General features: G+C 52.4%; 4 protein-coding genes and 1 long non-coding RNA gene across 8 annotated transcripts; 2 read left to right on the plus strand and 3 right to left on the minus strand.

Annotated features, from left to right (window-relative positions):
- Positions 1-260: 260 nt before the first annotated feature.
- srla (sarcalumenin a) lies at positions 261-9,375 on the minus strand. Of its 2 annotated transcripts, none has more exons than XM_086142815.1 (8): positions 9,266-9,375; positions 4,645-6,042; positions 4,054-4,161; positions 3,465-3,560; positions 2,513-2,629; positions 2,195-2,428; positions 1,710-2,059; positions 261-1,586 (listed from the first exon to the last, which is right to left on the minus strand). In XM_086142815.1, the coding sequence occupies exons 1-8, from the start codon at positions 9,321-9,323 to the stop codon at positions 1,116-1,118; spliced, it is 2,832 nt and encodes a 943-aa protein (XP_085998941.1). In that variant the 5' UTR covers positions 9,324-9,375; the 3' UTR covers positions 261-1,115. The 2 variants fall into 2 exon arrangements, with proteins under 2 accessions (XP_085998941.1, XP_085998942.1); XM_086142816.1 differs by having other exon boundaries at positions 4,054-4,157; positions 4,644-6,042.
- LOC147213804 (uncharacterized) lies at positions 7,785-9,828 on the plus strand. The gene is made up of 2 exons (XR_015104474.1): positions 7,785-7,841; positions 7,933-9,828. It is a non-coding gene; the product is annotated as an uncharacterized LOC147213804 (long non-coding RNA).
- LOC147213805 (transcription factor AP-4-like) lies at positions 9,680-15,798 on the minus strand. Of its 3 annotated transcripts, none has more exons than XM_086142817.1 (7): positions 15,396-15,774; positions 13,605-13,770; positions 13,420-13,518; positions 12,991-13,161; positions 12,481-12,603; positions 11,426-11,596; positions 10,673-11,346 (listed from the first exon to the last, which is right to left on the minus strand). In XM_086142817.1, the coding sequence occupies exons 1-7, from the start codon at positions 15,482-15,484 to the stop codon at positions 11,191-11,193; spliced, it is 975 nt and encodes a 324-aa protein (XP_085998943.1). In that variant the 5' UTR covers positions 15,485-15,774; the 3' UTR covers positions 10,673-11,190. The 3 variants fall into 3 exon arrangements, with proteins under 3 accessions (XP_085998944.1, XP_085998943.1, XP_085998945.1); XM_086142819.1 differs by lacking the exon at positions 12,481-12,603 and having other exon boundaries at positions 11,426-11,508; positions 11,557-11,596; positions 15,396-15,771; XM_086142818.1 differs by lacking the exon at positions 12,481-12,603 and having other exon boundaries at positions 9,680-11,346; positions 15,396-15,798.
- A 728-nt stretch (positions 15,799-16,526) lies between these two features.
- mvb12a (multivesicular body subunit 12A) lies at positions 16,527-20,717 on the minus strand. Its single transcript, XM_086142821.1, has 10 exons — positions 20,516-20,717; positions 19,757-19,846; positions 18,982-19,062; positions 18,781-18,880; positions 18,546-18,675; positions 18,328-18,468; positions 17,639-17,751; positions 17,503-17,561; positions 17,363-17,416; positions 16,527-17,274 (listed from the first exon to the last, which is right to left on the minus strand). The coding sequence occupies exons 2-10, from the start codon at positions 19,844-19,846 to the stop codon at positions 17,185-17,187; spliced, it is 858 nt and encodes a 285-aa protein (XP_085998947.1). The 5' UTR covers positions 20,516-20,717; the 3' UTR covers positions 16,527-17,184.
- Positions 20,718-23,886: 3,169 nt separating this feature from the next.
- On the plus strand, positions 23,887-26,722 carry sid4 (secreted immunoglobulin domain 4). The gene is made up of 8 exons (XM_086142822.1): positions 23,887-24,103; positions 24,479-24,625; positions 24,706-24,840; positions 24,923-25,095; positions 25,159-25,345; positions 25,977-26,156; positions 26,239-26,514; positions 26,602-26,722. Exons 1-8 carry the CDS (start codon positions 24,055-24,057, stop codon positions 26,604-26,606), a joined length of 1,152 nt encoding a protein of 383 aa, XP_085998948.1. The 5' UTR covers positions 23,887-24,054; the 3' UTR covers positions 26,607-26,722.
- Positions 26,723-26,894: the final 172 nt, after the last annotated feature.

A 26,894-nucleotide genomic window follows, 5' to 3' on the forward strand; every position in this document is an offset into this window, starting at 1 on the left:
GTGTACCTTCGCAATAAAACGACAGGTTGTGCATGTGTGTGTTTGTGTACTTCAGTGGCCTGTTTATGGTGAGCCCGTTTAATTTTCCACTTTTCTCTGGCAGGCGGGTCACTCGGTGCGCCTCAGATCAATAATTCGTCAATGATAGACCCGATCAGACGCCGTCCAACCGTCCGTAATCGTCTGGAGGATGATTGTGACCTCAAGCGGAGGTCGTCTAAGGCCAGTGTTGAACATCGACATTGACGCTGACGTTGATGTTGTGTTGTTGTTTTTTTATTTGTGTTTGCTTCAGTTGCCTTGACAACAAACCAAAATTCTCACAAACTCAACATGGTCTCGGCGGCTGTTTCCAGGAGTTGTATGGCCGGCGTTTCTATTTGAACCTTGATCCGATAGTCCTGATCTTATAGGGCAGATAAATGAGCGATATCGGCTGACGTCGCAACTAGTTTCGGGACCGAAGAAGAAAAAAAAAAACAAGCCGTGTCTGCGTCGACTCTTGACAAAACCGGCGTTTTCCGTCTAAGCCCCTGAAGAAAACCTTCTTTTTTACTTAAATCCCTCCATTCTATTATATTTCCAGATGGGAGGGCCGGGTGCACGGCCCGTGTCTCAGGTACAGTAAAACAGAAAAGGAGGAAGAGGAAGAGGAGGGTGTCATCACCGCAGCAGATTTCCCGCACCGCAGTATCAAGCCAAATCTGGATGGTAAAACTGGATTCTTTAATTTTTCTCTCAATTTCAATGACAATCAGACAGGGCACTGACCCCCCCCCTCCGCGCCCCGTCCACACATTGAGCAAAGGCGCCACCTGGCGGCCATCTTTGACACATGCGCTGTGGTCCGACACCTCCGTCCCAGAACCTCCCGGTGGAGTGAAGTCCGTGTATTCATGCAGGAGAAAACAAAAGCTAAACGTGTGTTTGGAAGTATGTGACCTGGGTCTGCTTGCTCCACATTCTCGTTCACTTCTCCATCCCGTCTGGAGGGTCGTAGCGGCGGCGGCGGCGGCGGGGGTTCGTCGAGGAAAGCCTCCGGTTGCCGCCATCTGCCTCCCTCCTCTCACCCTCTTCCTCATAATTCTTGTTGTGTTTGGTCTCCTCCCTCCCCCTCACTGCCTCCTCCAGCGGTTCTTAGGCTTCTCCTCGCAGTCGGGCCCCTGGCAGGTGCCCGGCGGCGGGGGCGTGGCGGGCGGCTCCACGCTGACGCTGCTGAGCAGAGCCGGGAGCTCCTGGGAGATGGCCCTCTCCAGCCGCTCCAGCAGGCAGCCGCCCGTCCAGCTGCAGTGCTGGGACAGCTGCTTGAAGCCGGTCACCGGGTTGACGCCGAAGAAGTCCTGGTAGGCCTCTTTGTCCGGCAGGTCGAACTTGCTAACGTTGGTTTTGGCGAGGATGGACTTGAAGATGTAGAACTTGTCCGGGTCGGAGACGATGTCCTGGAAGACCTCGTGGGGGTCGCTGAACCAGCCCAGCTTGTCGTAGTAGGTCTGGAGGTAGCGGTCCACCAGGAGGGCGTGGATGCGCACGCGGATGCCGTGCTGGCGGATGAAGGCGATCTTGTTCTCCATCTGGTTCTCGATCACCTTGGAAGAAGAGGAGCGGCGGAAATATCACTTTAAAAAACAGCAACGTGAGCTTTCTCCACTGAGAAGAAAGGGAACGTTAGCTTCACCGCGGCTGCCGCTAAAATCCCCAAGGGGGCCCACCTGGTTCAGGTCCTCCAGCAGGGAGATCTCCTCTTTCATGAAGAGCTCTCGGCTGGTGTCCGGGGCGTACTCCTGGGGCCAGAAGGAGCTGACGTACACCCGCGGGGGCTCGGTCACGTTGATCAGGGGCGCCATGCTCCAGAAAAGGGCCCCGTAGACCCTCATCAGGTCCTGGGTGGAGAGGCTGTCGGCCTTGTTGAGGATCAGGCGGATCTGCGACTCGCGGCCCTTCATCTGTCTGAAGAGCATCTCCAGCTCGCCGCCCACGTCTAGCTTGGTGGGGTCGAAGACCAGGAAGATCAGATCGGCCCGGTCGATGAACCACTGGCACACCTCGCTGTAGGGGTAGCCTGAGGAGAAGATAGAAGAGTCAGGTGGCTTCCCATGGGTTTCGTGACTACCACGGCGGATTCTTCTTCTCGATGGAGCCAAGAACTTCAAGCCAGTATTTATGTGAACCCAAGAAGCCCGGCGGCCCCGGTCACCTCTCTCCTGCTGCTTGCGGTTCTCGATGATGCCCGGCGTGTCCACCAGGGTGACCCTCTCCAGCAGGCTGTGGGGCATTTCGATGCCCACCAGACGCTCCAGGAAGCCCTGGCCGAACCTCTCCAGGGGCGACAAGGATCGCGAGGCGTCGGCCGCCATCACGATGCCCTCGATGGTGCGGAACTTCTCGCCGTGCATGAGGACGGTGTACTCGGAGGTGGTGGGCTCGGCGCCTGGCGGGGAGGAAGGGCAAACGGTCATACGGGAATTGCATCTCCAGCGCGGTGAAATCCAAAACGCTCGTCGTCGGAGCCAACCTGTGTAGAGCTCTTGGAAGGTACCCTGGAGACCCAGCAGGTAGTTGATCATGGAGGACTTCCCGACACTCCAAGGTCCCAGGAAGAGAACCATGGGCTTGGAGGTGATCTCGCCGTCTACAGGGAGAAGGGAACAAGTTAGACACGGGCAACCTTTTTTTGGGCTATTTGAGGATCGAGGATTAGTCCAGAGCCCCGAGTGACCCCTTCACCGCACCGATCCCCGACAGGTCGATCCGCTGGAGATTAAATTGTCGGCAAGTGTGAACGTCTCGGACGTTTCCGCACGATTGACACTGAACCCCCAACTGCTCCGCTGGCGACGGTCGACGACACCTTACGGCTGGTGATGGGTTCAATGCAGAGAGCGAATTTCCCCGCCGGGATTAATAAAGGATAAATTATTATTATTAAGTACCAGGGAGGTTCTATGTCTGAGTTGGAGACTTCAGAAAAATGAAGCTTTATCGTGGACCTGCACCTGTAGCCCCTGTAGCCCCTCCTGGCTGCACAGCCTGCTGAGGAAGCGTCTTTTCTTTTTTCCACCACATGGGGGCTCTGTGCCCCCCCACCCCGCCCAAGCCGCTCGTGCTCTCGGGGCTGCAGAACCAATATGTCTCCTTCTGGAGACATATTGGAGAACCCCCCCCCCCCCCCCCCCCCCGATAATCCCCGGACAGACACAAGCGCCTCTTTGTTGCCCTTCACTCTGCGTCTGCTTCGAATCCTTTTCTCGGAGCCGGTATCGATTAAACCGCGGGTGACGTCATCCCGGCTAGGAGATGAATTCCCCTTCCTTGCCTGCGCACAGATGAGTCACCGGGGATCCCAAACGCAGACGGGGCTTTCGAGAACCTCGACGGTGCACGAACCGACGACAGGCGAAGAACCGATCGATCGATCGATCGGGTTCCATCGGTCCCATCTGGTCAGGAGTTAAGGGGAAGGTTACCTGTGACCTCGTGCTGCCGCAGCTCGTTGTACTTGTAGGCCTGCTCCACCGGCTTGATGGCGCTGTGGTAGATGTTCAGCAGCTTCTTCATGGCAGCTGGGGAGACATAGGGACGTGAGGAGTGTGTGTGAGTGTGTGTGTGTGGGTGAGTGTGTGTGTGAGTTAAAAGGCTGGACTGGAACAGAACCAGGCTGGTTTGCGGAGAACAGAGAGGCCTTCATGGCGCTAACAGCCTTTCACATTCACACTGATTAATCGCCAGTTTTCAAGGAATACACACACACACACACACACACACACACTCTGGGGATGTCGGCAGTTGCTGAGCAATTTACAGAACAGCCTCAGATCCCGAGAGCGGCCTCGCAGTCCGCCCTTCACGTCCAAACCCATCTTCTCTCTTTGTTCTCCGTCCTGCTGACAAAGCGGCTGCGGATCTTGGCGGCTAAAAATAGAACCTCGGATGAGGAGGAAGAGGATTCTTGACCGCGTGTGTGTGTGTGTGTGTGTGTGTGTGTGTGTGTGTGTGTCTCAACGCTGGTGGGTTTTACGACACCCGATGGGTCAGAGTGGCGTCGGTGTTTCTCACCCGACAGATCGGCTGAGGACTCGGCCGCCGCCAGTCGCAGTGTGTCCTCGATGTGGGAGCGGTCCCTCACTGACGGCCCCGCCGCCGCCGCCGCCGCCGCCGCCACCCCTGATTGGAGGAACACACCGTGAGCCGGTGAGGTCACACATCCTTCCATCCTCCCTCTCTATCTTCTCCTCCGCTATTTCGGTAGATTTATTTCTGCACCGTTGCTAATTCCCCTTTAGCTGCGCGCAGTGTCAAATCCAAGGAGAACCGCGTTTCTCAGCCGTTTTCAAAAATGATTTTCAAGAAGCGCGACTTTCTCCGCAGATTTGGATTAAAACCAGGCAAAGCGACGGAGGCCCGGGTTCCTTCTGGTGGAACATCAAGTCCTGAGCGGGGGCTCACAACGAGAGACGGGGAACCCGTTCTCCAAGATCGTCTTTCCAGCAGGTGTCGGCGCCCGGCGGCGACACATCGACGCCTTGGTGATCCCGCCGCCTCTAAATGAGGATGCCCCGGTTTTCAAAATGAAAAGCTCGGCTGTCAGCGAGGAGATCGTCTGACCTGAAGGTTTTCTTTGGAACATCTAACAAGACTCTTTTGTACCTTCGGACTTCAAAATCTCCTTCTCCTCCACAGGTTCCGCTTCCTCTGTCGCCTCCTCCACGGATCCTTCTGCCGCCGCCTCCTCGGGAGTGACCTCCGGTTCTGGATCAGGTTCTGGAACCTCCTCCGGTTCTGAAGCTTCAGGTTCGGGTTCTGGCTCTGGAACGGGCACCTCTGTCGCTTCCGGTTCTGGTTCTGAAGCTGCTCCTTCATCTTTTTCAGGTTCTAGGGCCGCTTCCGTTTCTGGCTCCGGTTCAGCAGCCGCTTCAGATTCAGTGTCGGGTTCTGCAGTCGGTTCTGGTTCTGGTTCAGGTTCTAAAACCGGTTCAGAGTCAAGTTCTGCAGCTGGTTCTGGTTCCACTGTTGCTTCTGCTTCTGGTTCGGGTTCCGCAGACGGTTCAGACTCAGATTCAGGTTCTGCAGCTGGTTCTGGTTCCACTGTTGCTTCTGCTTCTGGTTCAGGTTCTGCAGCCGGTTCAGACTCAGATTCAGGTTCTGCAGTCGGTTCGGGTGCTACACTTTCGCCTGCTTCTGGTTCTGGTTCAGACTCTGTAGCCGGTTCAGACTCAGGTTCTCCAGCTGGTTCTGGTTCAGGTTCTTCAACTGGTTCAGACACAGATTCAAATTTTGCAGTTGATTCTGGTTCCACAGTTGCTTCTGCTTCCGGTTCAGGTTCTGCAGCCAGTTCAGATTCAGATTCAGGTTCTGCACTTGGTTCTGGTTCCGGTTCAGGTTCTGCAGCCGGTTCAGACTCAGACTCAGGTTCTCCAGCTGGTTCTGCAGCCGGTTCAGACTCAGATTCAGGTTCCGCAGCTTCTGACTCAACAACTTCTGTGTCCGTTTGAGGAACATCTCGTGGTTCTAAGTGCGTGAGGAGAACCTCCTCCTCCTCCGGCTCTTGATGGACGATGTCCTCCTCGCTCAGGTCCTCCTCAGCCGCGGCCTCTGGGTTCCCGTCTTCCTCCTCTTCCGGTTCCTGGACCGTGTCTTCACCTCCTTCGTCAGCGGGTTCATCTTCTTCTCCCCCCTCTCGCTCTGCAGGCAGTTCCTCCGGTGCTCCTTCACCTCCGTCCTGTTCGGCCACCTCCTCTTCCTCAGCCACCAGCCCCTCCTCCTCCGCTAGCTCTTCCTCTGCATCTCCTATCACCTCCTCAGCAGGAGTGGCGTCTTCTTCTCCCGGCTCGGAGCTCGGCGTCTCCTCGACGGTAGCCAAAGGGGCCGGCGGGGCGCAGGGCTGGCACACCGCCCTCTCGGGGCCCGGGGTGTCATTGGAGGAGCTCTGGCCGGCCGGTTCCTCGGCCGCGTCGCATCCGCAGGAGAAGAGGTCCTCCTCCGGCTGCTGGAGCTGCAGGCGGACCAGAGGCTCCTCCTCGTGGACGGAGGGCTCGGACGGGACGTCTGGAAGCAGGCGAGAACGGCAGATAAACTACAAATCCTTCCCGTTTCACTTCATCTCACGTTGACAAACATCTTCCCCCCCTTTAAAACAAACATTTATTATCTAAAGCGCTTGAATTCATCCACGGCTTCGCCATCCGTCCTCAATTCACCACGTTTGTGACCCCTGACGAAAGAAGAGTGCGACCCAAATTCGCTCAACCGGCTCGGCCCACCTCGGTCAGGCTACCGGAGTTCCGTTACAGTGACCCGACCTCCTGGTTTCAACATGCGGGAGCGCTTTTCCACCTGCGTGGAATTTTTTCGGACGATGCAAGCTACTTTTTGGTCGTTGAGGCGCTGGACCACCAGTCGGTGACCCCCTGCGGCACGGCAGATACGCCGCCCTCAAGACTTCTGCTTCGGAGGTACATCCTGTCTGCCGTGGAGCGGGCAGAGGCTACATCCCTGTCCGGTTCGGGCAACGGGTCGGACGTGGACCCGACGGACAACGTGCTGCCGCTACCGGAATCCGACAATGGCGGGTTTCTTGTCCCGCAGGTTTTCCTGCACCAGCTCCCGCCTCCAGTGTGCATGGTCTTGGCTAACTCCCGGTGTTTAGCCGCCGGCATCTCCCAAGGTCTAGCGTCCGTAGCCCCCGGGGACCACGGCAGGAGGCGCAGATCCAGCTGTGGTGGCCGGGGTTTGGCACCAAGAAATACGATTTCATATAAAATCATGCAACTATCCGCTCACTCACAGGTCATACCGAGTCTGTTTCACCGAGAAGAAGCAGGAAGTGAAAAGTCAACAGAGAAAGGAGAAGAAAATTGTGGAACGCCGCCGCCCTGGAACCAGGACACGGATGCCGCGGAGGTTTATTGTGGAACCCCAACTCCGTGGGGACCGACGGTCGCCCCCCTTCCACCGCCCGTGACTTAAGTGTACTGTTGGTGTCAGTAATGGAGAGGAGCAAGTGATCGGGAGATTAGAGAGCAGTAACATGAGGATGCCTGGGGGGGGAGGGAGGGGTCAGAGCTCGGCGAAAGACGGGCAAAATTACATAACGCTAAGTGGAGCTCAATTATACGGTTCATTGCTGTTGACTTTAGGGTCTTCAATGAACCTCTTTCTGGACTGTGGAAGGAAGATGGAGAACCTGTAAAGAAACCGAGCAGCAAAACCTTGAACACAGGATTCGAAACTTGGACTTTTTTTGCCGCAAGGAGACAACCTGGACCGTCAGATCTCGTACAATTACAAATTATAACGTACTTAACAACACCAAAGTGAAGCAAAGCTACACGAGTGCTTGCTAGCTAGCTAGCTAGCTAGCTACACCACAAAGACACGTGAGCGCACCGTGAATGTCCCGCCTTGCAAATTCAAACGACGCCGGGACGCAAAAGCGGATACGGAGGAACGTCCAGGCCGTGCAGATAAAATGACAAATTTGAAAACGGACGGTCCATGAATCCCCCCCCGGTGCGGTGGCGAAGGGTTTGGTGCTTCCTTCCTGCCGCGGCGGCTCAGGCTGGGACGGAGGGGGACAGGTGTCCCCCCCGACCCCCTCCGGGGACAGAAATAGGCCAACAATGAGTCAGAGGGTGAAAAGAAGAGGCGGGTTTGCAGGACGGGGGGGTAATTCCACTCCTATTTTCAGAGAGCATGACGCTCTTCCCGTCCCTGTGATTGTCGTGAGGCCGGCCAGCGACGCCTCGCTCTTGCCCACATCCCCTGCAACCCGGAGTGACTCACGGGTCTTTTTTTTTTTTTTTCGAGGAACGAGAACAATCCAGAAACCTCCGCCGCCCCCCAACGTAATGACTCGCAACTTTATATTATTTTTTTTAATGGAGACTTCAAATTAGAGCCTCAAACCAATACGTATGGGATTTGAACCCTCCTCAGGTGCTTCCGGGAGACGTTTCCTCGCCGCCAGTCTGGGATTGCAGGCGCCCCCAGTGGTCAGACAGAACGGCAGCCTCGTGGAAACGGTCGGGACTGAACTCGCAGGTTATTCGTTCATTCATTCATTCATTATCTATATTGCCGACCCTACAGTCCATTCATTCACTTTTACACACCATATCGACATAAAACCACCCTGTCATTCGGGGATCATATAACTGGGGCTCTTGCATGTTTTTTGGACTGTGAGAGGGACCTGGAGGAACCCCCTCCACAAAGAACCCCCCGTTAGACAAACAGAAAATAATGTAGAATAGCAAACTATACTGCTCAAAAAATAAAGGGAGCACTTAAACAACACAATGTAACCCTGAGTCAATCCCACTTGTGTCCACTTGGGAAGCAGCGCTGATTCATTTGGACTTGTTTTAAGGACATTACATCACAGCTGGATCAGTGTTGTGTTTTTCCATTTTCATTTGGAGCGCAACTCCAAATCCAGACCTCCATGGGTTCATACTTTTGATTTCCATTGATCGCTTCGGTGTGATTTTGTCGTCGGCACATTCAACGACGTAAAGAACAAAAATATCCGATAAGAATATTTCATTCATTCAGATCTAGTGTTATTTTGCTGTTCCCTTTCATGTTTGGTCTCAAGTAGTTCACGCTCACCGTGTTTTTAGTTGTGCTTGTAAAAAGGACAACTTACGTAACTCTTTGTTGCCGTGGCTCTGACACGTGCACGCTCACGCCCCCCCTAAAGCACCGGGGACAAACCAATGAGCGGGTCCCGTCAGGGTTCGAGATGCTAAAAACCCCCCGCCGGCGGCCGAATTTAAACCCGGCGTTGATCCGGGCACGGAGGGTGTCTGCGCGTGAATGTCCCGGGGCCGGAGGCTCTGAGATGGATGGCGGCCCCCCCGGGCCGGTGTCCGGTGACCGCTGGGCCTGACTGATGCACAACACCTGCTTGAGCCCCCTGGCGGAGGTCAAAAGCAACTCTGCTCAAGGACGGGAAAAAAAAAAAAAAAAAAAAAAAAAGTCGGGGGGGCGGATGATCCCACCTGTTACCTGAGCGTCACGACCCGGACCCGAGCGGCGAGCGGCGTCCGAACCCAACTCCGGCTACACGACACACAAGTTCCCGCCTGGAAAGAGCGACCCCCCCCCCCCCCCGACTCTTCCATAAAACATCTGACAAATCAGAAACCGGTGCATGCGGATACCAGTTTCTCAGCTCTTCCATACACTTCTGCACACACACACACACACACGCTCGGAGTGTTTTATAGCAGACCAAATCCACGCCCCCCCCCCCCCCCCTCCGTACCTGCAGCGATCAGGACCAGCAGGGACAGCAGGCAGCACGCCGACACCAGGGGCTTCATGTTGGAGAGCAGGGCCTTCCCTCCGTCTCCCCTCCCGGATATATATACCCGCTCTGGCCCGGCGGCAGAAGGTCAGGGTGCGCGACGGAGGAGGCGGGGCGGCTCCCGTGTCCGCGGCCGAGCAGCTGCCCGAGCCAATCTGGAGCGCCGAGAGCCAGGACGCGATTGGCCGGCGGATAAGAGCGTGGGGAAAGACGTTATAGCTCCTTTATTTCTTCTTATCCTCTCGGCCTAGAGGTTTCTGTAACCAACGTTCAGCAGGTCAGAAAGGGAACACGTTATAAAAGCGACCATGTGTCTCGGGATGGACTCAATAGCAACACCTGGTGGACAGACAGAACAGGCAGAGGAGGGTGTATTTTAAAAAAAAGGTACAAATTTTATTGTTTTTTTTTTTTACTTTTCTCATCTTTACAATGGCCTACTAACCCACATTTTATAAACAAAATATAACAGCTTCTCAGCGATCTGGACTGATGACATTAAAAAAAAAAAAAAAAAAAAAGCATCATGGAAATATAAAAAAAGATGCTTGTCACCAAAACTGAAAAAAGGAAAAGAAAAAAAGAAGAGGACAAGGAGACTTGACGGAGACGATAAATGGGCGGTCGGATTTTTCATAGCAGAGAGTTTTACAGAACGAAACAAGAACAGCAAGTGCTTCATATCAGAATAGCTCAAAAAACCCAACGGAGGACGACGGCGAGCGGCGGGAGCGCCGGCCGCTTCTCGTCCGTCTCGAAAAACACCAAACCCCCCCCCCCCCCCGAACTGAAGAGTCCGAACCCATGACACCCCCTCCACCAGACCACACACACACACACACACACACACTGCTCGACCCCTGCGTCGACACCAACCGGCACGCATCAGTCACCAGGAAGTACATTTAAAAGAAAAGAAAAAAAAAAAAGACGCCGAAATAAAAGCCTCGGACAGGAAAAAAGGGGATTAGTGGCGCGTTTCAAACCGCGGCGGGAGAACGGCGAGATGAGAAGACGCGCGGAGAGGAAAAAAAAAATGGAATGTTTCTACAGCATCATGGCGGCGCTTCTAATGGAGGACGACGGCTAAGGAGGGAGGAAGGTTCCCGTCAGGATTCCACGATGGCGGCTCCGAGCGCCGACTCCTGGCGTTTCTCATTTGTCGGACTTCACCTCCCCTTCCTACGAGGTGGGCTACTAGCCTTTTGACCCCCATCGGCCCCCCCAGGGCTCGCCGAGTGCCACGAGACTACATTCTTCGCCCCGACTGCAGAAGGGCGTCCGCTAGCGTGCTGGGGTGGAATTGCATAATAGCTAATTTTTTTTATTTTAAGTGCATAGTCACTGAAGTCAACGGAGCGGGACGGAGGGGCGGTGAAGGGGGGGGGGGGGAACCCGGATCCGCGTTGCGGTTCCAACTCTCGGGTTCGGATCGAAGCGGGTTTCTTCCATCGGAAGACGTTTCTTCCACCGCTGACTTTCAGTAACGCGGACGCCAACAGCTTATTCTAAACGGACTCCGTCAGTTTTTTTTTTTTTTGTTTTTTGTTTTTTTTTTAGAAAATAAACAGAACGACCTTTTCAAGTAAGTAAACCGGACGCCACGTGTGGAGGGTGGGGAGAAAACCAACCCGACGGGAAGCAACTGAGCTCCCACGCCGCTGTTACATTCACTTCTGTTACGCCGGGGGAGTTAACTTTACGGCCTTCAGGACCAAGCGGACGCAGATGAGTCGGGAAGGTGGAAGAGATCTTTTTAAAATGAAAAAAAAAAAAAAAACAGTAGTCGAGCTCCTGGGGGGGGTCTTACAGTGACGGGGGGTTTAAGTGTTTGTGTGTTGATGCCAGTTCTCGGGGAGGAGGGAGGAAGAAGAAGGGGGGTGTCAGTTCATGGAACAGTCCTCTCCTTCAGTGTCCGTGTCCGTGTCCGAGCAGGCCGTGTCCATGGCGACGTGGGCGGGGCTGACGATGACGGCTCGCCTCTGCTCCTCCTCGGCGCTCGCTCTCCTCTCTTGGGTGCGTTCGATGTGGTGGATGGCCTGCGGGGGGAGACGTGGGAGTTAGCGGCCGTTTGGCGAGAGGTAACCGCCGCTGCCGCGGGCGCACGCACGCACACACCTGCACGATGGTGTCCAGATTCTGCCTGGAGGTGGACACGGTGCCGGTCGGCACCGACGGACTCATGGTTACCACGGTGACGTGGTGGTGGAGCTGCTGGGTGAGTGTCGGAGCCGGGACGATGACGGTCGGGTGGTGGGTGGAGGCGAGGGGGGCGGTGGAAGCCAGAACCTGAGGGTGCAGGAGAAAGTGGTAAATTTTATTGGGTGCAATCCAGAGCAGGGGAAGAAAGAAAACAGGGATTTGTCACATGTTTTGATTTAAAAACTCGCCCCGCCGTGTGATGGCAGACCATTGAATGCCTCGCGCTGCGTTCGCTGTCGGCCTTAACTGAGCTCACCCCCACCCCCGAGTCCCCTGGGTGAACACACACCTGCCGACCAATTGGAGAAGACTATAATGTATAAACCTCAGAGATAATGCTCAAAAAAAATGAAGGGAATGTGAGTGAAAATAAAATACTTTGTTCTCAACATAGCTGAATGTGCTGACAACAAAATCACACCAAACTGATCAATGGAAATCTAATGTATGAACTCATGGAGGTCTGGACTTGGAGTTGCACTCCCAATGAAAGTGGAAAAACACACGACAGGCTGATTCAACTTGGATGTAACGTCCTTAAAACAAGTCCAAATGAATCAGTGTTGCTTCTTAAGTAGACAGTTTGATTTCACACAAGTCTGATTGACTTGGAGTTTGTTTTGACTTTGTCTTGTTTATGTTTTCCCTTTATTTTTTTGAGCGGCATATCTCCAAAGATTGATAATTAAATGCTGACAGGAAGTTGAAAACATTTATGTAAAGAAGGTTGGGGGGCTGGGAGCCAATCACGTCTCTTCATAGTGCTGGGGGGCGGGGCTTAACATGTACGGGGCAGCTGTCAATCATCCTACTCTTCACATCTGTGGACAATTTAGTCTCAAAAGGACATACTGGCTGTTTTCGTACAGCGGGAGGACCTCCTTGCCCATCCTAGATAAAAGTAATCCTACAAGTAATCTGGTTTGGTCGTCATGGATACGGAGACACCGACTCCCATCTGCTCCTCTGACCTGCGGACCGTGAGTTCGCCCGTCGGCGTCGTGGACCGGCTGCAGCTGCGGCCGTCCCTCCTCCCCCCTGTGCACAGTCGCCTGCGGGCGCTCTGGCTGCAGCTGGCCGTCCCGCGAACGCACCTGCATGCGCGCAGACACACACACACACACACACACACACCGGGCAGAGGTATGTGTTCAGTGCGGCTGGGCTCTGGTGTCACTAAATCCAGTTTGGATATTCACCAGGGGGGACGGAGGGTTACACTCATCACTGGCCGGAATAAGTCGATAAACGGAACGAACGTCAGGAGAGCCGGGTCTCATTGTTGGGTTTTTGTCGGCGGGGCCCGTGAGACTTTCGCAGGTGTGTTTTTTTTATATTCTGTCGCCCTGAAAGACTCGGGGTGCAATTTCTACTCGCTCTGCATCTGCTTTCGAGGAAAACACCAGGTGGCGCGACGTCGAGACGGAGGACCGCGGGGCGCAGGAGATGCCGGGGGGTTCCCGCCTCACGCCGGTTCTTACCTGCTCCTCAAGCTGGATGCGTGCCGAGCGCTCCCTGTCCATCTGCTGCCGCAGCTCCAGGATCTCCCGCCGAAGCTCCTCCACCTTCTCCTCGTCCAGGGTGTCCGGGGAGCCGATGCCCTCATCCTTCTCCTCCGCCCGCCTCCTCTTGGGGGACGAGCCGGCTAGCTCCTGGGAGGCGAGGTACCCATGATTTATTACCGAACCGCTGGCTGTTCCGGTAGCCGTATCGTCACGGCAACGGAGCTCCTCTGCAGACCAGGCATCCATCCTTGCAGCTCCACAGGGCAGCTGCTATACACCCGCTATGCTAATGCGCTAAGCAAGCTCCATCTTTACTACACTACGTGCGTGCGTGTGTGTGTGTGTGTGTGTGTGTGTGTTATATCTCCGTTCTGTCCAGAAAGCAGCAGTGCCTCGAGGACGTACCTGGATGAAGTGTTTGAGTTGGTTGTTCTCCGCCAGGAGCTGCGTCTTCTCCTGCTCCAGGGTGAAGATGTATTCCGCCGTTTGCTGCAAGATGGCAGCCTGTTCAGAGGAGAACACACCAAGATTCTGTGAGCAGATCCGGCACTGCCAGCAAGAGTGTGTGTGTTTGTGTGTGTTGGGCGCACCTTGCTGAGTTTCTCGCCGTCTGTGTGTGGCAGGAGTGTTTTGAGCGACTGGAAGCCGGCGTTGATGCTCTGCATGCGCCGGCGCTCGTTGCTGTTGGCGATCTCGCGGCGGATCCGCCGCTCCTGGTCCTGAGCCGTCTCCGGGCTGAGCGGGATGTTGGCCAGGCTGCAGGAGAGGAAAACACAGGACGGGGTCAGGGAAGGCACCGCGGGGTAATTCTTCACCCAGCGCCCGAACACACACGCACGCACACCTGCGAATCACTTGAAAACAACACCTTCTCCCAACCTTTAGCCCGGACTTAACCAGGAATTAGCCTTGACCTCCTCACATTCCTCGGCCCGAGGGTTCCCTGGGTTCAGCTGAACTCGGCCCCCCGTCCTATTTGCTCAGGAGGAGGCGACTATGACCCGCAAAGGCTGAATTATCGCCACCTGATTTCAAACCCTTGTGACTTACAGGAAGCGCCAACATGCTTTTGTTTAGGTTTGTCCCTTTCAAAATAAAGGCACTCTGGGGTGAATATAGTAGCTCTGCAGGTGGAAACGCAGCTGCAAATACATATATAATTTTTTCAATATTATAAATTATGGTTATTATATTACAATTCTCGCTGCAGAAAATGATAATACCTCCCTTTCCTGTGCTAATTAGCATGAGCATTAATCTCGCAGGTTATTAGCATCGCAGATTCTGTACCTCCATGTGTAAACACGGGGGATCAGATGAGTGTGAACCGACCCACGCCTGACGGAGACCACGTGGTGTACCCCCTCCTGCGGCGTGGATCGTGGATTTCATTGTCTCGTAGTGACGTAATACCCCCTCCCCCACGCAAACACACACACACACAAGCCGTATTGAAGACAAGCGTCGTGTTTGTTTGTTTGCTCCCGGGTGAACTCCAGGCCTCCAACATGGCCGCCGGAGGGCGCGTCGGCCGGTAGCAGCCGTGAAATGTGACACCGAGCCCGGCCTCCCTCCTCGCCCCCCTCCGCCCCCACGCACGGCAACATGGAGAACAATGCTTCCTGCCGTTAGCACTAAGCTAACGCACGCCTTCCACGAGCGCGTGGCCGCCCCCACACGCGCTCTCCCTCGTTATCGGCTGCGTGGAAGACACTGAGAGGGGGGGGCGCTCGTGCTGATGGCGGCTGCTCGGCGCGAGCGAGTGGGATTAGCTTAGCATGGCTAATTTTTTTAAGCACGCGCCGCCGACATGGCCGCCGTGCGGAGTGGCTCAACCGCCACCGCGGCGCCCGCGCTGCGTGGCCGTTGAAAACGTTAATAAAAACACACCGAACGGCGAGAGTTGGTCGATTTAAAAGCATTATATATAAATAGTGTGACGCTCGTGACGGGGCGTAAACAAGCTAGCCGGACGAGGGGGAGCGCGTTAACGACCACGTGGTTGGTCGCGCGGTGTGGGTTTGTGTGTTTGGAGCCCGAGCGTGGAGGACGGCAGGGGTTGTTTATTTTCCACGCGTGGGAGAGAGTGGGTGGAAATCCCATCCGCGTGGGTGAAAACAACCCCTACCCCACGTTGTTTTCTTTTTTTTTTTTAAATCCTTCCCAACATCCCAACAGTCGCGGTCGGGTGGGGGGGGGGTGAAGCACGGCTAGCCGCTAGCATGCTAGCCCCAAGTAGCATCACACACGCATTAAGACAACGCGCGCGCAGCGTGGCGAAGCACGGACACGCACACACACACGTATATGTACATACACGCGCACGCGCGCGCGCCACAGCCACATGGCAGGCGGGCTGGCGCGAGCCCCCGCGGACTAACCTGCACAGCCCGCCGATCACGTCCTTCTCGGTCTTCTTGAAGTGCTGCAGGCTGGCTAGCTTCTCCGTCGGCATCACGAAATAGTCCATGCTTTTTTTTTTGCGCTTTCTTCCCCCCTCTCTCTCTCTCACTCTCTCTCACACACACACACACACGCACACCTCCGCTCTCCCGGTTAGAATCCCTTTATTAAAAAAAAAAAAAAAAAATTAAAAAAAAAAAAAACAGTCGTCGATGTCGTGATGTATTCCTCCGCGGGTCACCATCCGCCGCCGGCCGCGGGGGGACTAGTTAGTTCGCCGGGGTGAAAAGTAAGTTCTCGCCGTGTTGCTGTCCACAGCTGATGGGGTTTCCTCCGGTGTGTGTGTGTGTGTGTGGCTTCTTGCCTCCGCCTACTACGTGTGTGTGATTGTCTGCTGGTCTCCGCCTACTACGAATGTGTGTGTGTGTGTGTGTGCAGCTGATCCGTATGAGGCGGGAAACAGCTGGTTGGAATCAGACCCCTCCTCCCCCTTCATCCCTCCTTTCCTCCCCCCTTTTTCCGGAAAGGAGAACAAACAGAGCAAGCGAGTCATCCCGCGGCTGCAGCCTCCGCCTCCCCTCCATTTACTCCCCCCTTTCAGTCACATCCGGTCTCTGGTTGTAAATTTAAAAATAAAAACCCAGAAGCAAATACCGGACGAAAATACCTCGTTTGTTGCGAAATACGTAAGAGGATACACATACTGGATTATCGATCGATAAAGTAAACGTACAGGTTTTTTTTTTTGTGTGTGTATCAGGATCGACTTTGAGAGAAATAGCGTGAAAAAAGGGGCTCACGGGAGGACGGGAAGTTTGGATTTGAAAACGTTATTTTTAAAAAGCAAACTTCTCGGCGGTCACACAAAAGCAACGCACGTTAAATAACCTCCGCATGCAGTGCGTCATGCGTCCAGCAGGGGGCGCTGCTGCACTCAAGCCGGACCCTACCCATTGGGGCGCGTGTCTCTGCGTGATTTCCGTGGAAAAAAAAACATCATTTTGCGTGATTCTACTGAAAGTAATGTTGGTCTGAAAAAAAGGGGTGATTTTTGAAAAATAATCTAGATTAACAGCATCATTACTCCCGATAATACAAAATCAATGAGATTTTCTTTTCTTTTTTTTTCCCCATGTTTATTTTTCCCATGCAGTTAAAGTTTTTTATACAGACCATAAAAAACATGAATATATTTTACAGTTAAAGATAAATATTCAGACCTCGCTCCAAACTAGTTAAAAACAAACAAACAAAAACGTAACTTCTGACCACCAGGGAAAACTTCCGGCCTCAGTCCGGTCACATTCATACAGGTAAGCCGTGTTTTGGAATAATACACGTTCTTAAAGTTAGGCTACAGGTAATACAAGGAGTACAAGGCATTGGCGTTGGATTGTTTTTCGCCCGCTGGCTCACTAAAATCAGGAGGCGTCTTCCTGACGCGTCAGAAAACATTGCGCCGGACGCGGCAGATACGAAAGAAGAAGATGCATCTCGTCTTTGGACCCTGTTTCGACCCTCATTGTCGCTTTGCTGGACGCCCCCTAGATTAACACTTGGACAGGAATGATGGCGAGCAGATGGAGGGAGAGAGGGGAAGTGACATTGTGCAGGTTAAACTACCGGAGGAGGGTTTTGTGTCTGACCACCGGTGTCGTGGGGAACACGATGACGAGGAAGAGTGGGCCTCCGTCGTCCGACGACTTTCCCACGAGGCGCTTTAAAGAATAAGCCCACACAAACCGGCGTCCAGCTCGGTGCGAAAGGTCACTGGGCTGACGGGGCGGCCCCCGGCGCCTGGACCGACGGCCTGGTCCTCTTGGCGGCAGATTCCTCCACCAGAAAGGTGTAGTTGTACTGAAAGGGGAAGGGAGGCGGGGTGAGAAGACGTCAGTCCAAAGAGGCGTGCACGCTCGCCTCCGAGGCGTGAGTCACGTCACCTTACCTCGTTCTCGATGTCTTGGAGGGACTTGATGAGAATGTTGTTTATCGGAGGGGCCTGGAGGCGGAGAAAGGGTAAAGGTTGGGTTACAGGCTCATTCGGGTTTGTAATGAAATCCCGGCCGGGGAGTGTAGAAGACGTACCGAGCTGTTCGGCTGGACTTCAAACTTGGGATGGAGGCTGAAGGGAACTCCATCCAGAGCTGCAGGGGTTGGAGAACAGGTGAGCATGTTCATGCATGTTCCACCTGTGTGTGTGTGTGTGTGTGTGCAGACTCACCGGTGATTCCCTGGAAGCTGCAGTCCGCCGGCTTGTCCAGGGTGGTCTTAGCACTGAGGCTGCAGCGCCTCTGACTTATCCTCTGTGGCGGCACCGGAGGAGGAGGAGGGTTGCTATGGAAACATATATACATCCACCAAGATCAAACACCCAGTTCCGGGTTAAATTTCAAATATATGACGGAGCAGAAACGCCACTTGAGATTGTCATTGCTATGACGACTTTGAAATACAGCTCAAGACATTCAATTAAATATGATGACTTGAAGCACCTGGGACATTTTGCACAAATACATTCAATTCTAAAGTGCTTGAAAAAAACGTGTACACTAGGTGTGTGTAGAATATTAGAATTTGTTATAAAAGTACAGAATCTGCAAGGGGGATTTTACGATCAAAACCCATCAACCCACTCCTTGGAGTCAATATGCAACAACCAAACGGGAGGTAGTTCATTCACTGCTGCGTGTAAAAGGTCGGAAAAGCAAAATTAATGAGGTGATATTAAGTCAGATATCAAGATATCTTTTTTTCCCCCCATTTTTTATATCCCCTTTTATTTTTTTTATTTTATTTTTTTTACTGTTTATACAATTTCCTTCTCTGGCAAAACAATTTCCTTCCGGATAAATAAAGTTGTTCTCATTCTTATTCTTATATCAGGTGGGTCGCGGAAAGCGTCCGGTCTACCTGGGTCTGAGGGGCAGGGGGGCGAGGGGCTGGTCCAGCGACAGGCCGCGGAAGTCCAGGCTGACGCTGCGGGGCTTGATCTGCGGCACTGGGCTGGAAAAGTGGCCCTTCCGACACCACAGCACGTAGCCGTTGATGTCTCTGCCAAGGGGAAACACAGAGTGACTTGACTTGCGTGTCGACGGTGGCCAGGCCGTGCACGTGGCGCCTGCACCCACCCCACGTAGGTGTAGTGCTGCAGCATCATCTTGCTTTTGGCCGTCAGTTTGATGTCGAGCACCGCCGTGTCCACGCTGCCCACCGGGACCATGTGCACGCACACGCGCTTCTTCTTTGAAACAGAGGCCTCTGCATGGACACGCACAGAAAATAGACTGTAAATTGAAGCAGTAATGATGAACTAAAACCCTGAATTGTACGTCCAAGTAGATGAGTGTGTGTGTGTGCGCTCACTGGGCTCAAGGTGCTCCATTATGTAGCAGTATCCATGAGGTATGGATTCCCTTTCTGATATGAGCCGGATGTCTGACACCACCATACCAGCCGTCGGGAGCTGCAGACGGAAAGGGGAGGCGAGGACAGAGAGGACGGTGAGGAGACACAGACGCCTCCCTCGACGGTTCGCTGTGTCACAAACACAGAGGGGGCCGTTACCTTGCTGTAGCAGAGGTAATATCCGGACTTTACGAAGCTGCGGGAGAAGTTTGCCGCTGTCCCGTCTTCCGTGAGGGTGATCTGCGGGACGGGGTGAACACGGAGACGAGTGGGTCGCTATAGATACGCATCGTGACCATAAGACAATGTGTGTGCCTTGAAGTGGGAGGAAAGTAACCTCCTTCGATTATTACTGCACCACACTTGGCGATTTCCAGTTGACAGTCTGTGCTGCAGCGCCCTCTAGTGGACAGCCAGGGGAACTGAGCAGCTATTTGACATGTCCAAACTACTTTTAAATTCACTTTGCAAACAAAGTAACACAGTACTTCTTTCACCCCCTCCCTCCAGGTGCTTTTAAACTACACTTGTGTTTGCTTTTCAGAGCAAATTACTATTGTAAAGAAAAGTGCACTGGAGTGCTAATTGTTGCATAGTGGGGGAATTTATGATGCTCCCTGTGGAGGTCATCAAGCACAAGTTTGTAAACATACACGTAGAGACACACACACACATATATATAAACACACACACACACACACACACACACACACACCTCTGGCCAGGACTTTAGAGAGGGTAGTTTACTGCCTGGACAGGGAACTTTGCTGCTCAGATTCACGGTCGCCATAACAAACTGGCCACGGTTACATGGGATGGACAATAACACGGCGTGGAGACACCGCTTCTTGTCACATTCTGCTGACAAGCAGACTCGAGGTGCCACAGGAAGCAAAAGTAGTCTCACTTTTGGTGAGACGGCACGCGTCCTTACCAGGTTGAAGTCTCTAGGGCAGGTGGTGGCGTTGGACGCCCATGCCACTGCGGTCACGGGCCGCACCGCCAAGTGGTCCATCAAGGACATCTGAGGAGGAAACAAAAAGGTTGGTGGTGTAAAGAAAGCGTGGACAAGGACGGGGAGGGAAGCCCACGAGGATCCACCAGCTGACGGCTGCATCGCCCGCCTTGGTAGTCAGTGTTTGCGATAATAGTGACTTTATCCATCCGCTGACAGAGACGCCATTCATGATCCAGAGGAGTTAATCCTGTGGAATCTGGAGAAACTGCTTGTAAGGTCACACAGCTGCTTTCTCTTAAATAAAAACACACATACATACATACATACATGGATAGATAGATAAAGAGAGAGAGAGAGAGATTCTTCAACTAAATTTGACTCATTGGAAAAGAGGAAGACAGTTCATGTGTTCATCAACAGTGGACAAACTCGCCCCAGTGCCCATTTTCGCCCCAAAAAGTTCGAATTTCTATGTATTTTTCCTCTATTTGTTTACATCCGCAAACCTGTGTTTATCCTGTTTGCTATCACAGCTGTACCGTGATTTACTTTCCCGCCGCCGGGTTTCAACTGACACGTCGTACCCTCAACCGGGACCACACTTGTGTTTTTACAGTTTATTCATATTTCTTTTGTGTATTTTTGTCAAAGTTCACGTTTATTCCCGCAAACGTCGGAAAAAGTGAGAGAGGAGAAGCTAAAGTCCCGGCTCGGTGTTCACATTAGCCGACGTACCTGGGCGACGATGGCTACCGTTCGCCGGGCGAAAACTTCCAAACTTCCCCCGGGAAAAGTTTGTTTCGTCCTCCCTCCGGCGGAGAGAAGAGACGTGGACTCGATAAACACCCACTCGCCCGGGCTCTGTCCTCACTTCAGTCCCCGCGGGGTCCGGCGGCTTGTTTCGGTGAGCGGCGGCGGTGGAAACGTCTTTCCCCTCGGAGCAGGAAGTGTTCTTCCGCGTCTGGACTACAACTCCCATCAGCCCCAGAAGCGTGACGTCACGTAGCGCCGACTCCTTCCCGCCTGCTGGCAGGACGGTGAACTGTCGCAGCTGGATTTTATTTTTTATTTTTTATTAACAAATATATACATACACAATATATATACACAAAAAATGTTAAGGCAGGGTAAACACAAATATATACAGGTATACAAAAATCAAAAAGCCGTTTAAAGAGAATAACTAAAATACTTACTTTATATGCATGTATAAACAGGCACACAAATATTGTTGTTGTTTGTTTTTTTTTTTTGTTTTTTCTTTTTTTTCAAAAAAAAGTTCGTTCTTACTCCCTTCAGGTTCTGAAGTCGGATTTGAAGTTACTGCCGCGGATCCGCCTATTCAGCCAAACCGGAAGCGGTGGCGGCTCGTTACCGAATTCCCCCTAATTTTACGATCCATTTCCGGTCGCCATCTTGGACCAATGAACCGGCGGGAGTTTCACTGCAGGTCTGTAACTTTTTTTTACCATGTATTTTTGTTTTAAATTAACAAATATATATACATAACACATCTGTTTAACCAAGAGAAACACAAAACTATACATATATACAAAAATCAAAAAGCCATATAAGGAGCATAACGAAAACACTCACTTTCAATGCACGTAAACACATACACACAAATATTAAACAAATTTTTCCCAAATAAAGTTTGTTCTTACTGGTTCTGAAGTCCATTTATAATGATGCTGTATTGGTCCATTTTCCTGTAGAAAGACCATGAAGTTTGGTTGGCTGTTTGTCCATTTCCTTTTATAAAGTAAAATTTTCCCTAAAGCAAAACAAATTGTACAAAAGCAACAAAGTCCTTTACTTTGGTGCGGTCTTCATAGTAAATAAAAATGTATTTATCCTGCAGCTGCAGTGAGAATCCACTTCTCGTCACAATAAAGGCTTGTACATTTTACCAGAACAGTTGTGAGCACAAACAATAATAAAACACATGTAAAATAGATCCTTGAAGTACGATATACATTTTAAAGATTTTGGTGATTACTGTGGTGTATATGAAGGATGTATTTTAAATGTATTTTATTATAATATTTTGGTTAAATGTACATTTTTATTTGTAAATAAAAAAAAAAGTCACACTGCAGGTGGAGCCGTGTCACGTGAGCAGGTCACATGACCCGGGTTGTTTTTAATTAAAAACACGCAAAGAACTGCAATGTTGGTTCTCTCATCACTCATCTTTAAAGTTTCATTCATTCATTCATTGCCACACTGCTGATCCTGGGTGGAAACGTTACAGGACTGTCTCAGAAAATTAGAATATTGTGATAAAGTTCTTTATCTTCTGTAATGCAATTAAAAAAAAACAAAATTACTTTTTCATGATATTCTGATATTTTGACATAGGATTTTTGAGTTTTCTTAAGATATAAGCCATAATCGGCAATATTAAAATAATAAAAGGCTTGCAATTGTTCAGTTGATTTGTAATGAATCCAGAATGTATGACATTTTGGTTTTAGTAATTGCATTACAGAAGATAAAGAACTTTATCACAATAGTCAAATTTTCCCCAGCTAGTGCAGAAGGTGAGACCAGGTTTTGGAAGCAGAATTCATTAATTCACATCATAAAGACAATCAAGTTTCCCCCTCTCACTCACACATCATATAGAGACATACAAGCATTCACTCACGCATTCACATGTCTGGACAATTTGGGGTTTCCAGTGAACCTATTCAATGTTTAGGAAGAATTCGGCGAAACCTCACACAGACACGGGGAGAACATGGACACAGCGGACCGAAATCGGAGCCGCTTAGCGCAGAGTCTGAATGTCCGTTTTTGGGGATGCAACGCCGTCTGCTCGGTGCGGGGGGAAGTTCCACGAAACAGAAACTTCCTGATCTCCAGGGTGACAGAGGGCAGAAACGTCAGGGGAAGGCGGATGCCAACCGAGCGAGAACTCGGCGTGACGTTCCAGCCGAGAACCCGTTCTTCCAGTTGTGTTCTCGCAGGGATCGGGGAGGCCATTTAGGTCATGTCAGCGTCTGGAAAGCAGTCTTGTCATTCGATATGAATTCCCCCTCTTTCTTTTTAATCCTCTAAACTGCATTACCTGCGTGTGTGTGTGTGTTGTGAAACTCTCCTCCCCGGGAATGCACAGGAACGTGCCTGGGGAATTATACTCCCCTCCTTGTTGTCTCCTTGCAAGAAGTCAGTTCCACTCTGTTGCCATAGTAACAGACACGGCAAGCGAGTAGCCATAGCAACCAATCTCACTCTGTATTCGCATGTGGCAAGAGGGGGCAAACCCCACTGTCCGACCCCCACCAATGCCATTTTTGTCTCGCGGTGTTCTGCAAGACGGCTCCAAGTTCTAATCTAGTTCTCCACCTTCTTCACAAAAAAAAAAACAAAACAACAAAAAACAGTCAGCAGGTTGATCGAAGTGTCTAAATTGTCCGTAAGTGTGAATGGTTTGATGTCTGTGATTGACAGGTGACCTGTCGGGGTCAAACCCCGCCCCCTCACTTCAGCTGTGATAGGCTCCGCCCCCTCCATGAGCGGACGCCTCTATCCTCCTGGATCATCGACCCATTGATTGAATCAAAGGCTGTCAGACTGTGCAAATAAAAGGTGCACGGATTCGTGCACGTCCCCTCCACATGGACACACACAGACACACACACACACACACACACACACACACACACACACACACACTAACAACCAAAGATTTTGAAAACCATTAGTCTGAGCTGAAAATCTGCTGATTTGGAATATGATTGGTTACCAATTGTGAATAATTCTATTCATTATTATTATTATTATTATTTTTATCTATTTATTTATTTATTTTTATTATTGTTTTTTTAATCTATTCAATACATTTTTCTATTCCGATGATTGGACCATTTTTTTTGTATAACTCTGATTTCTGAGGGCGTCAGCGCAGATGGAACGAAAAACATTTGATAGGAAACCGTATCGTGTTTTAGTGGTTCTCCGGGTTCTCCGTCCTCCGACGATCCCTCCCGCCGTTGTTTTACACCCAATCACCTCCCGGGTCTCGTAAGCCGGGCAACAACCCTTCATCTAGATGTTTCATAACAGCTCGCCATGTCAGCTGAGACCGACAGAATCTCCTCAGAATGTTTTTTTTTGAGTGCCCGTCGGTACGTGACTGTCTGGGCCGGAGTTTGAGTGGAGGAGAGAGGTGAACGGCAGGAGAGGGGTGAAAGGTCGGGAGCGATTGCATGTGATAGAGAAAAGCGTGTGCACTGTGGAGAGAGAGAGGAAGAGCGAGAGTCTTCATCATGGAGTCTTCACACACAGCGCTGGTTCTGCTGTCCCTGGTCCTTGCAGGTATTGAAGATGTTTTTATTTGATTTTGGACATCGGTTGTAGCAGCTTCAGCGACGGGGAACCTCCGGACAACACGGTGGTTCCCCGTCACTCTGCTCGATCAATAAGTAATATCCGCAGCCGAGAAGCTTTAATTTGCTCGCGAGATGTGCGCGGTTTCCGACGCCAACGCCATCGGAGGCCGTGTTTTCACCTCTGCGATTTAGCCGGACGCTAAATAATTTGCGCTTCTCTCAGGCTCTTGGTTAGGGAATTAGTCCGTCTGCTCGGTGTGTGTTTGTAGAGTGTGTTTGCTTTGGGCTGTTTGTTTTCAGTCGGTCTAAAGGTTCACAGAGTGTTTGGTAACGCCATTTTTCCGTCCCCCTCCCACCGCAGCGGCGGGTCAAGTTCTCGTGGTCACGGTGGAGCCCCGGACGGCCACTGTGCGCCAAGGGGAGTCCGTGAGCTTCCGGTGCCAGGTTGGGGGCGGAGCCACGGGCGCCAAGCTGGAGTGGAAGAGGGCCAACAACCAGGCCTTGCCAGGTCCGGGCGCCGATCATCTAGGCGTCGCACTCCCATCACCGCCATCCGGGTTTCACCTCTTTCCCCTCTCCCCCCCCCAGACAACGCCAAGACCGGGCCGGACGGCTCGGTGCTGACCCTGGCGGCGGCTCGCCCCGCCAACCAGGGCCAGTACCGCTGCGTGGCCACCAGCCCGTCGGGTCGCAGCGCCGCCGCTGCCGTGCTGAAAGTCAAATGTGAGTCTTTTTTTCCATGAACCCTCCCGTGATGTAGACGTGCTGGATTTTTAGCGTCGTCTGTGTCTCTGCGCCCGGTCAGATCCGCCTAAAGTCAGCCTGTCTGGAGCCAGGATCCTGCGGGTGCGGATCGGAGACCCGGCATCTGTGGCGTGCCACGCCACGGGCTGGCCGCGCCCCTCGCTAATGTGGAGACGCCAGGACTCCACCCTGCAGCTGGTCACCAGGCAGAGGAATGAATCCAACTATATAGAGGTAAAAAAGAAATGGTATTCAGTAATGTGTTCGTCTTGAACCCCCTCTGATTCCTCTGCCCAGTGGCTTTCGATGCGTCCGGAGGACTCCGGCGTCTACATCTGCGTAGCCAAGAACACCGAGGGGGTGGTGGAGACCAAGGTGATGATCAAGGTGGTGGGCGGGCCCGGAGCCCCGCTGGCCTCGGCAACCCCCGAGGAGGTGACGGCAGTGGAGGGGCAATTGGTCACCATGGAGTGCAAGGCCAGTGGTGAGCTCTTCAAAGTTGTCCTCCACACTCACAAAACGAACGACTCACTCGCTAACTATAACGAATCAGTCAGAAGCTCAAAGTAGCCCCGTCCCCTCACAGAATTAACTATTTACTAACTCATTGAATGAATCACTGAGTCATTGAGTAGTTCTCCCTGCTCACAAAATGAACAACTCACTCACTAACTCAATGAACGAATCAGTCTGAAGCACAAAGTAGCTCACTGTCCCTTCACAGAATTAACTACTCACTAAATGACTCAGTCATTGAGTTGTTCTTTCTACTCACAAAATGAACAACTCACTCAGTAACTCCACAAACAACTCACTCAAGCACTCAGAGAAGCGAACGACTCACTCAGTGACTTGAACGAATCACTCAGTAGCTCAGAGTAGCCTTCCCTGCTCACAAAACGAAGGACTCATTCATTGAACGAATCAGTCAGCAGGTCAGAGTAGGCCCGTCCACTCGTAGAACTAGCCACTAACTAAGTAACTCACTGAACGAATGACAAAGTAATTCATAGTAGTTCTCCCTGCACACAAAATGAACGGCTCACTCAGTAACTCAACGAACTGCGTCCGGTCCTCCGGCCTCGATTCCCCTTTTCACGCCTCCTTCCTCTCAGGCACCCCGCCTCCCGTCATCACGTGGTCCAAGCTGCGGGCTCCGTTGCCATGGAAACACACCATGAGCAACGGCGTCCTGACTCTGACCAGCGTGGGGCGCCAGGACTCGGGCCAGTACATCTGCAACGCCACCAACGAGCACGGCTACAGCGAGGCGTACACCCAGATGGAGGTGGAGAGTGAGTCGGACGCCGTAGATCCACGTTTTATTTTTATTTTTTGCAGATTCTCCCGACCATAACTCCGCCCCTCCTCCCTCAGCCCCGCCCTACGCCACCTGCCTGCCTGAGAAGGCGGTGCTCCACGCCGGCGACGCCCTGCGCCTGCAGTGCCTCGCCCACGGCTCCCACCCGTTGCGCTTCGAGTGGAGCCGGCCGGGCCGCGGCGGGTCGACCGCCCTCCCGTCCGGCGCCGTGACCACCGAGGACGGGAGCCTCTTCATCCCCAGGATGAAAGTCAGCGACGGCGGCACGTACAAATGCGTGGCGAGCAACCACATCGGCAACAGCGAGGTCGTGGCCAAGGTCGTCGTTAAAGGTGGGTCTTCCCGGACCTCATCGACCCCCGCCGGCGCCGCCCCAGGTTCTCCTGGTTCTCGCTCACATCGTTCCCTCTCATCCGCAGCTTAACCCGGCGCCACGGCGGGGAACCAACGCGGGTTCTCTAGCGACCACCAGGACGCCCAGACGCGTCACCATGTCGTTGTTTTGCGTGAGAGATAAAGTCAGACTTTTGTAGAAAGATATTTCCACCCATGTGTTCTGGTGACCTTTTCTCTTTTGTGTGTGTTTGTGTGTGTGTGTGTGTATGTGTGTGTGTGTGTGTGTATGTGTGTGTGTGTGTGCATGCAAACATCCCTAGGGGGTTCATGGCATCTCCTCATCACTAGAGGGCAGTGTGCAGCCTTCAACTGCGAG

This window comes from Fistularia commersonii, chromosome 35 (assembly GCF_037954325.1).
Source record: "Fistularia commersonii isolate RoL2024-O1a breed Wild chromosome 35, RoL_Fcom_v1.0, whole genome shotgun sequence".
Classification (NCBI taxonomy): domain Eukaryota; kingdom Metazoa; phylum Chordata; class Actinopteri; order Syngnathiformes; family Fistulariidae; genus Fistularia; species Fistularia commersonii.

Excerpts from the sequence above, each read along its gene's own strand:
- srla (XM_086142815.1), bottom strand. The coding sequence starts at position 9,323 with ATGAAGCCCCTGGTGTCGGCGTGCTGCCTGCTGTCCCTGCTGGTCCTG. Across the intron at positions 2,630-3,464 it reads GCGGCAGCACGAGGTCACAG|ACGGCGAGATCACCTCCAAG; the intron begins GTAACCTTCCCC and ends TTCTCCCTGTAG. Across the intron at positions 2,060-2,194 it reads CCGCAAGCAGCAGGAGAGAG|GCTACCCCTACAGCGAGGTG; the intron begins GTGACCGGGGCC and ends TCTTCTCCTCAG.
- LOC147213805 (XM_086142817.1), bottom strand. The coding sequence starts at position 15,484 with ATGGACTATTTCGTGATGCCGACGGAGAAGCTAGCCAGCCTGCAGCAC. Across the intron at positions 13,771-15,395 it reads GTGATCGGCGGGCTGTGCAG|CCTGGCCAACATCCCGCTCA; the intron begins GTTAGTCCGCGG and ends CCTCTCCTGCAG. Across the intron at positions 11,597-12,480 it reads GGCGAACTCACGGTCCGCAG|GTTCTGGCTTCCACCGCCCC; the intron begins GTCAGAGGAGCA and ends CTGCACCCTCAG.
- mvb12a (XM_086142821.1), bottom strand. The coding sequence starts at position 19,846 with ATGTCCTTGATGGACCACTTGGCGGTGCGGCCCGTGACCGCAGTGGCA. Across the intron at positions 18,469-18,545 it reads CAGCACTACACCTACGTGGG|AGACATCAACGGCTACGTGC; the intron begins GTGGGTGCAGGC and ends TCCCCTTGGCAG. Across the intron at positions 17,752-18,327 it reads CCCCTGCCCCTCAGACCCAG|CAACCCTCCTCCTCCTCCGG; the intron begins GTAGACCGGACG and ends ATGTTTCCATAG.
- sid4 (XM_086142822.1), top strand. The coding sequence starts at position 24,055 with ATGGAGTCTTCACACACAGCGCTGGTTCTGCTGTCCCTGGTCCTTGCA. Across the intron at positions 24,104-24,478 it reads GCTGTCCCTGGTCCTTGCAG|CGGCGGGTCAAGTTCTCGTG; the intron begins GTATTGAAGATG and ends CTCCCACCGCAG. Across the intron at positions 25,346-25,976 it reads CATGGAGTGCAAGGCCAGTG|GCACCCCGCCTCCCGTCATC; the intron begins GTGAGCTCTTCA and ends CCTTCCTCTCAG.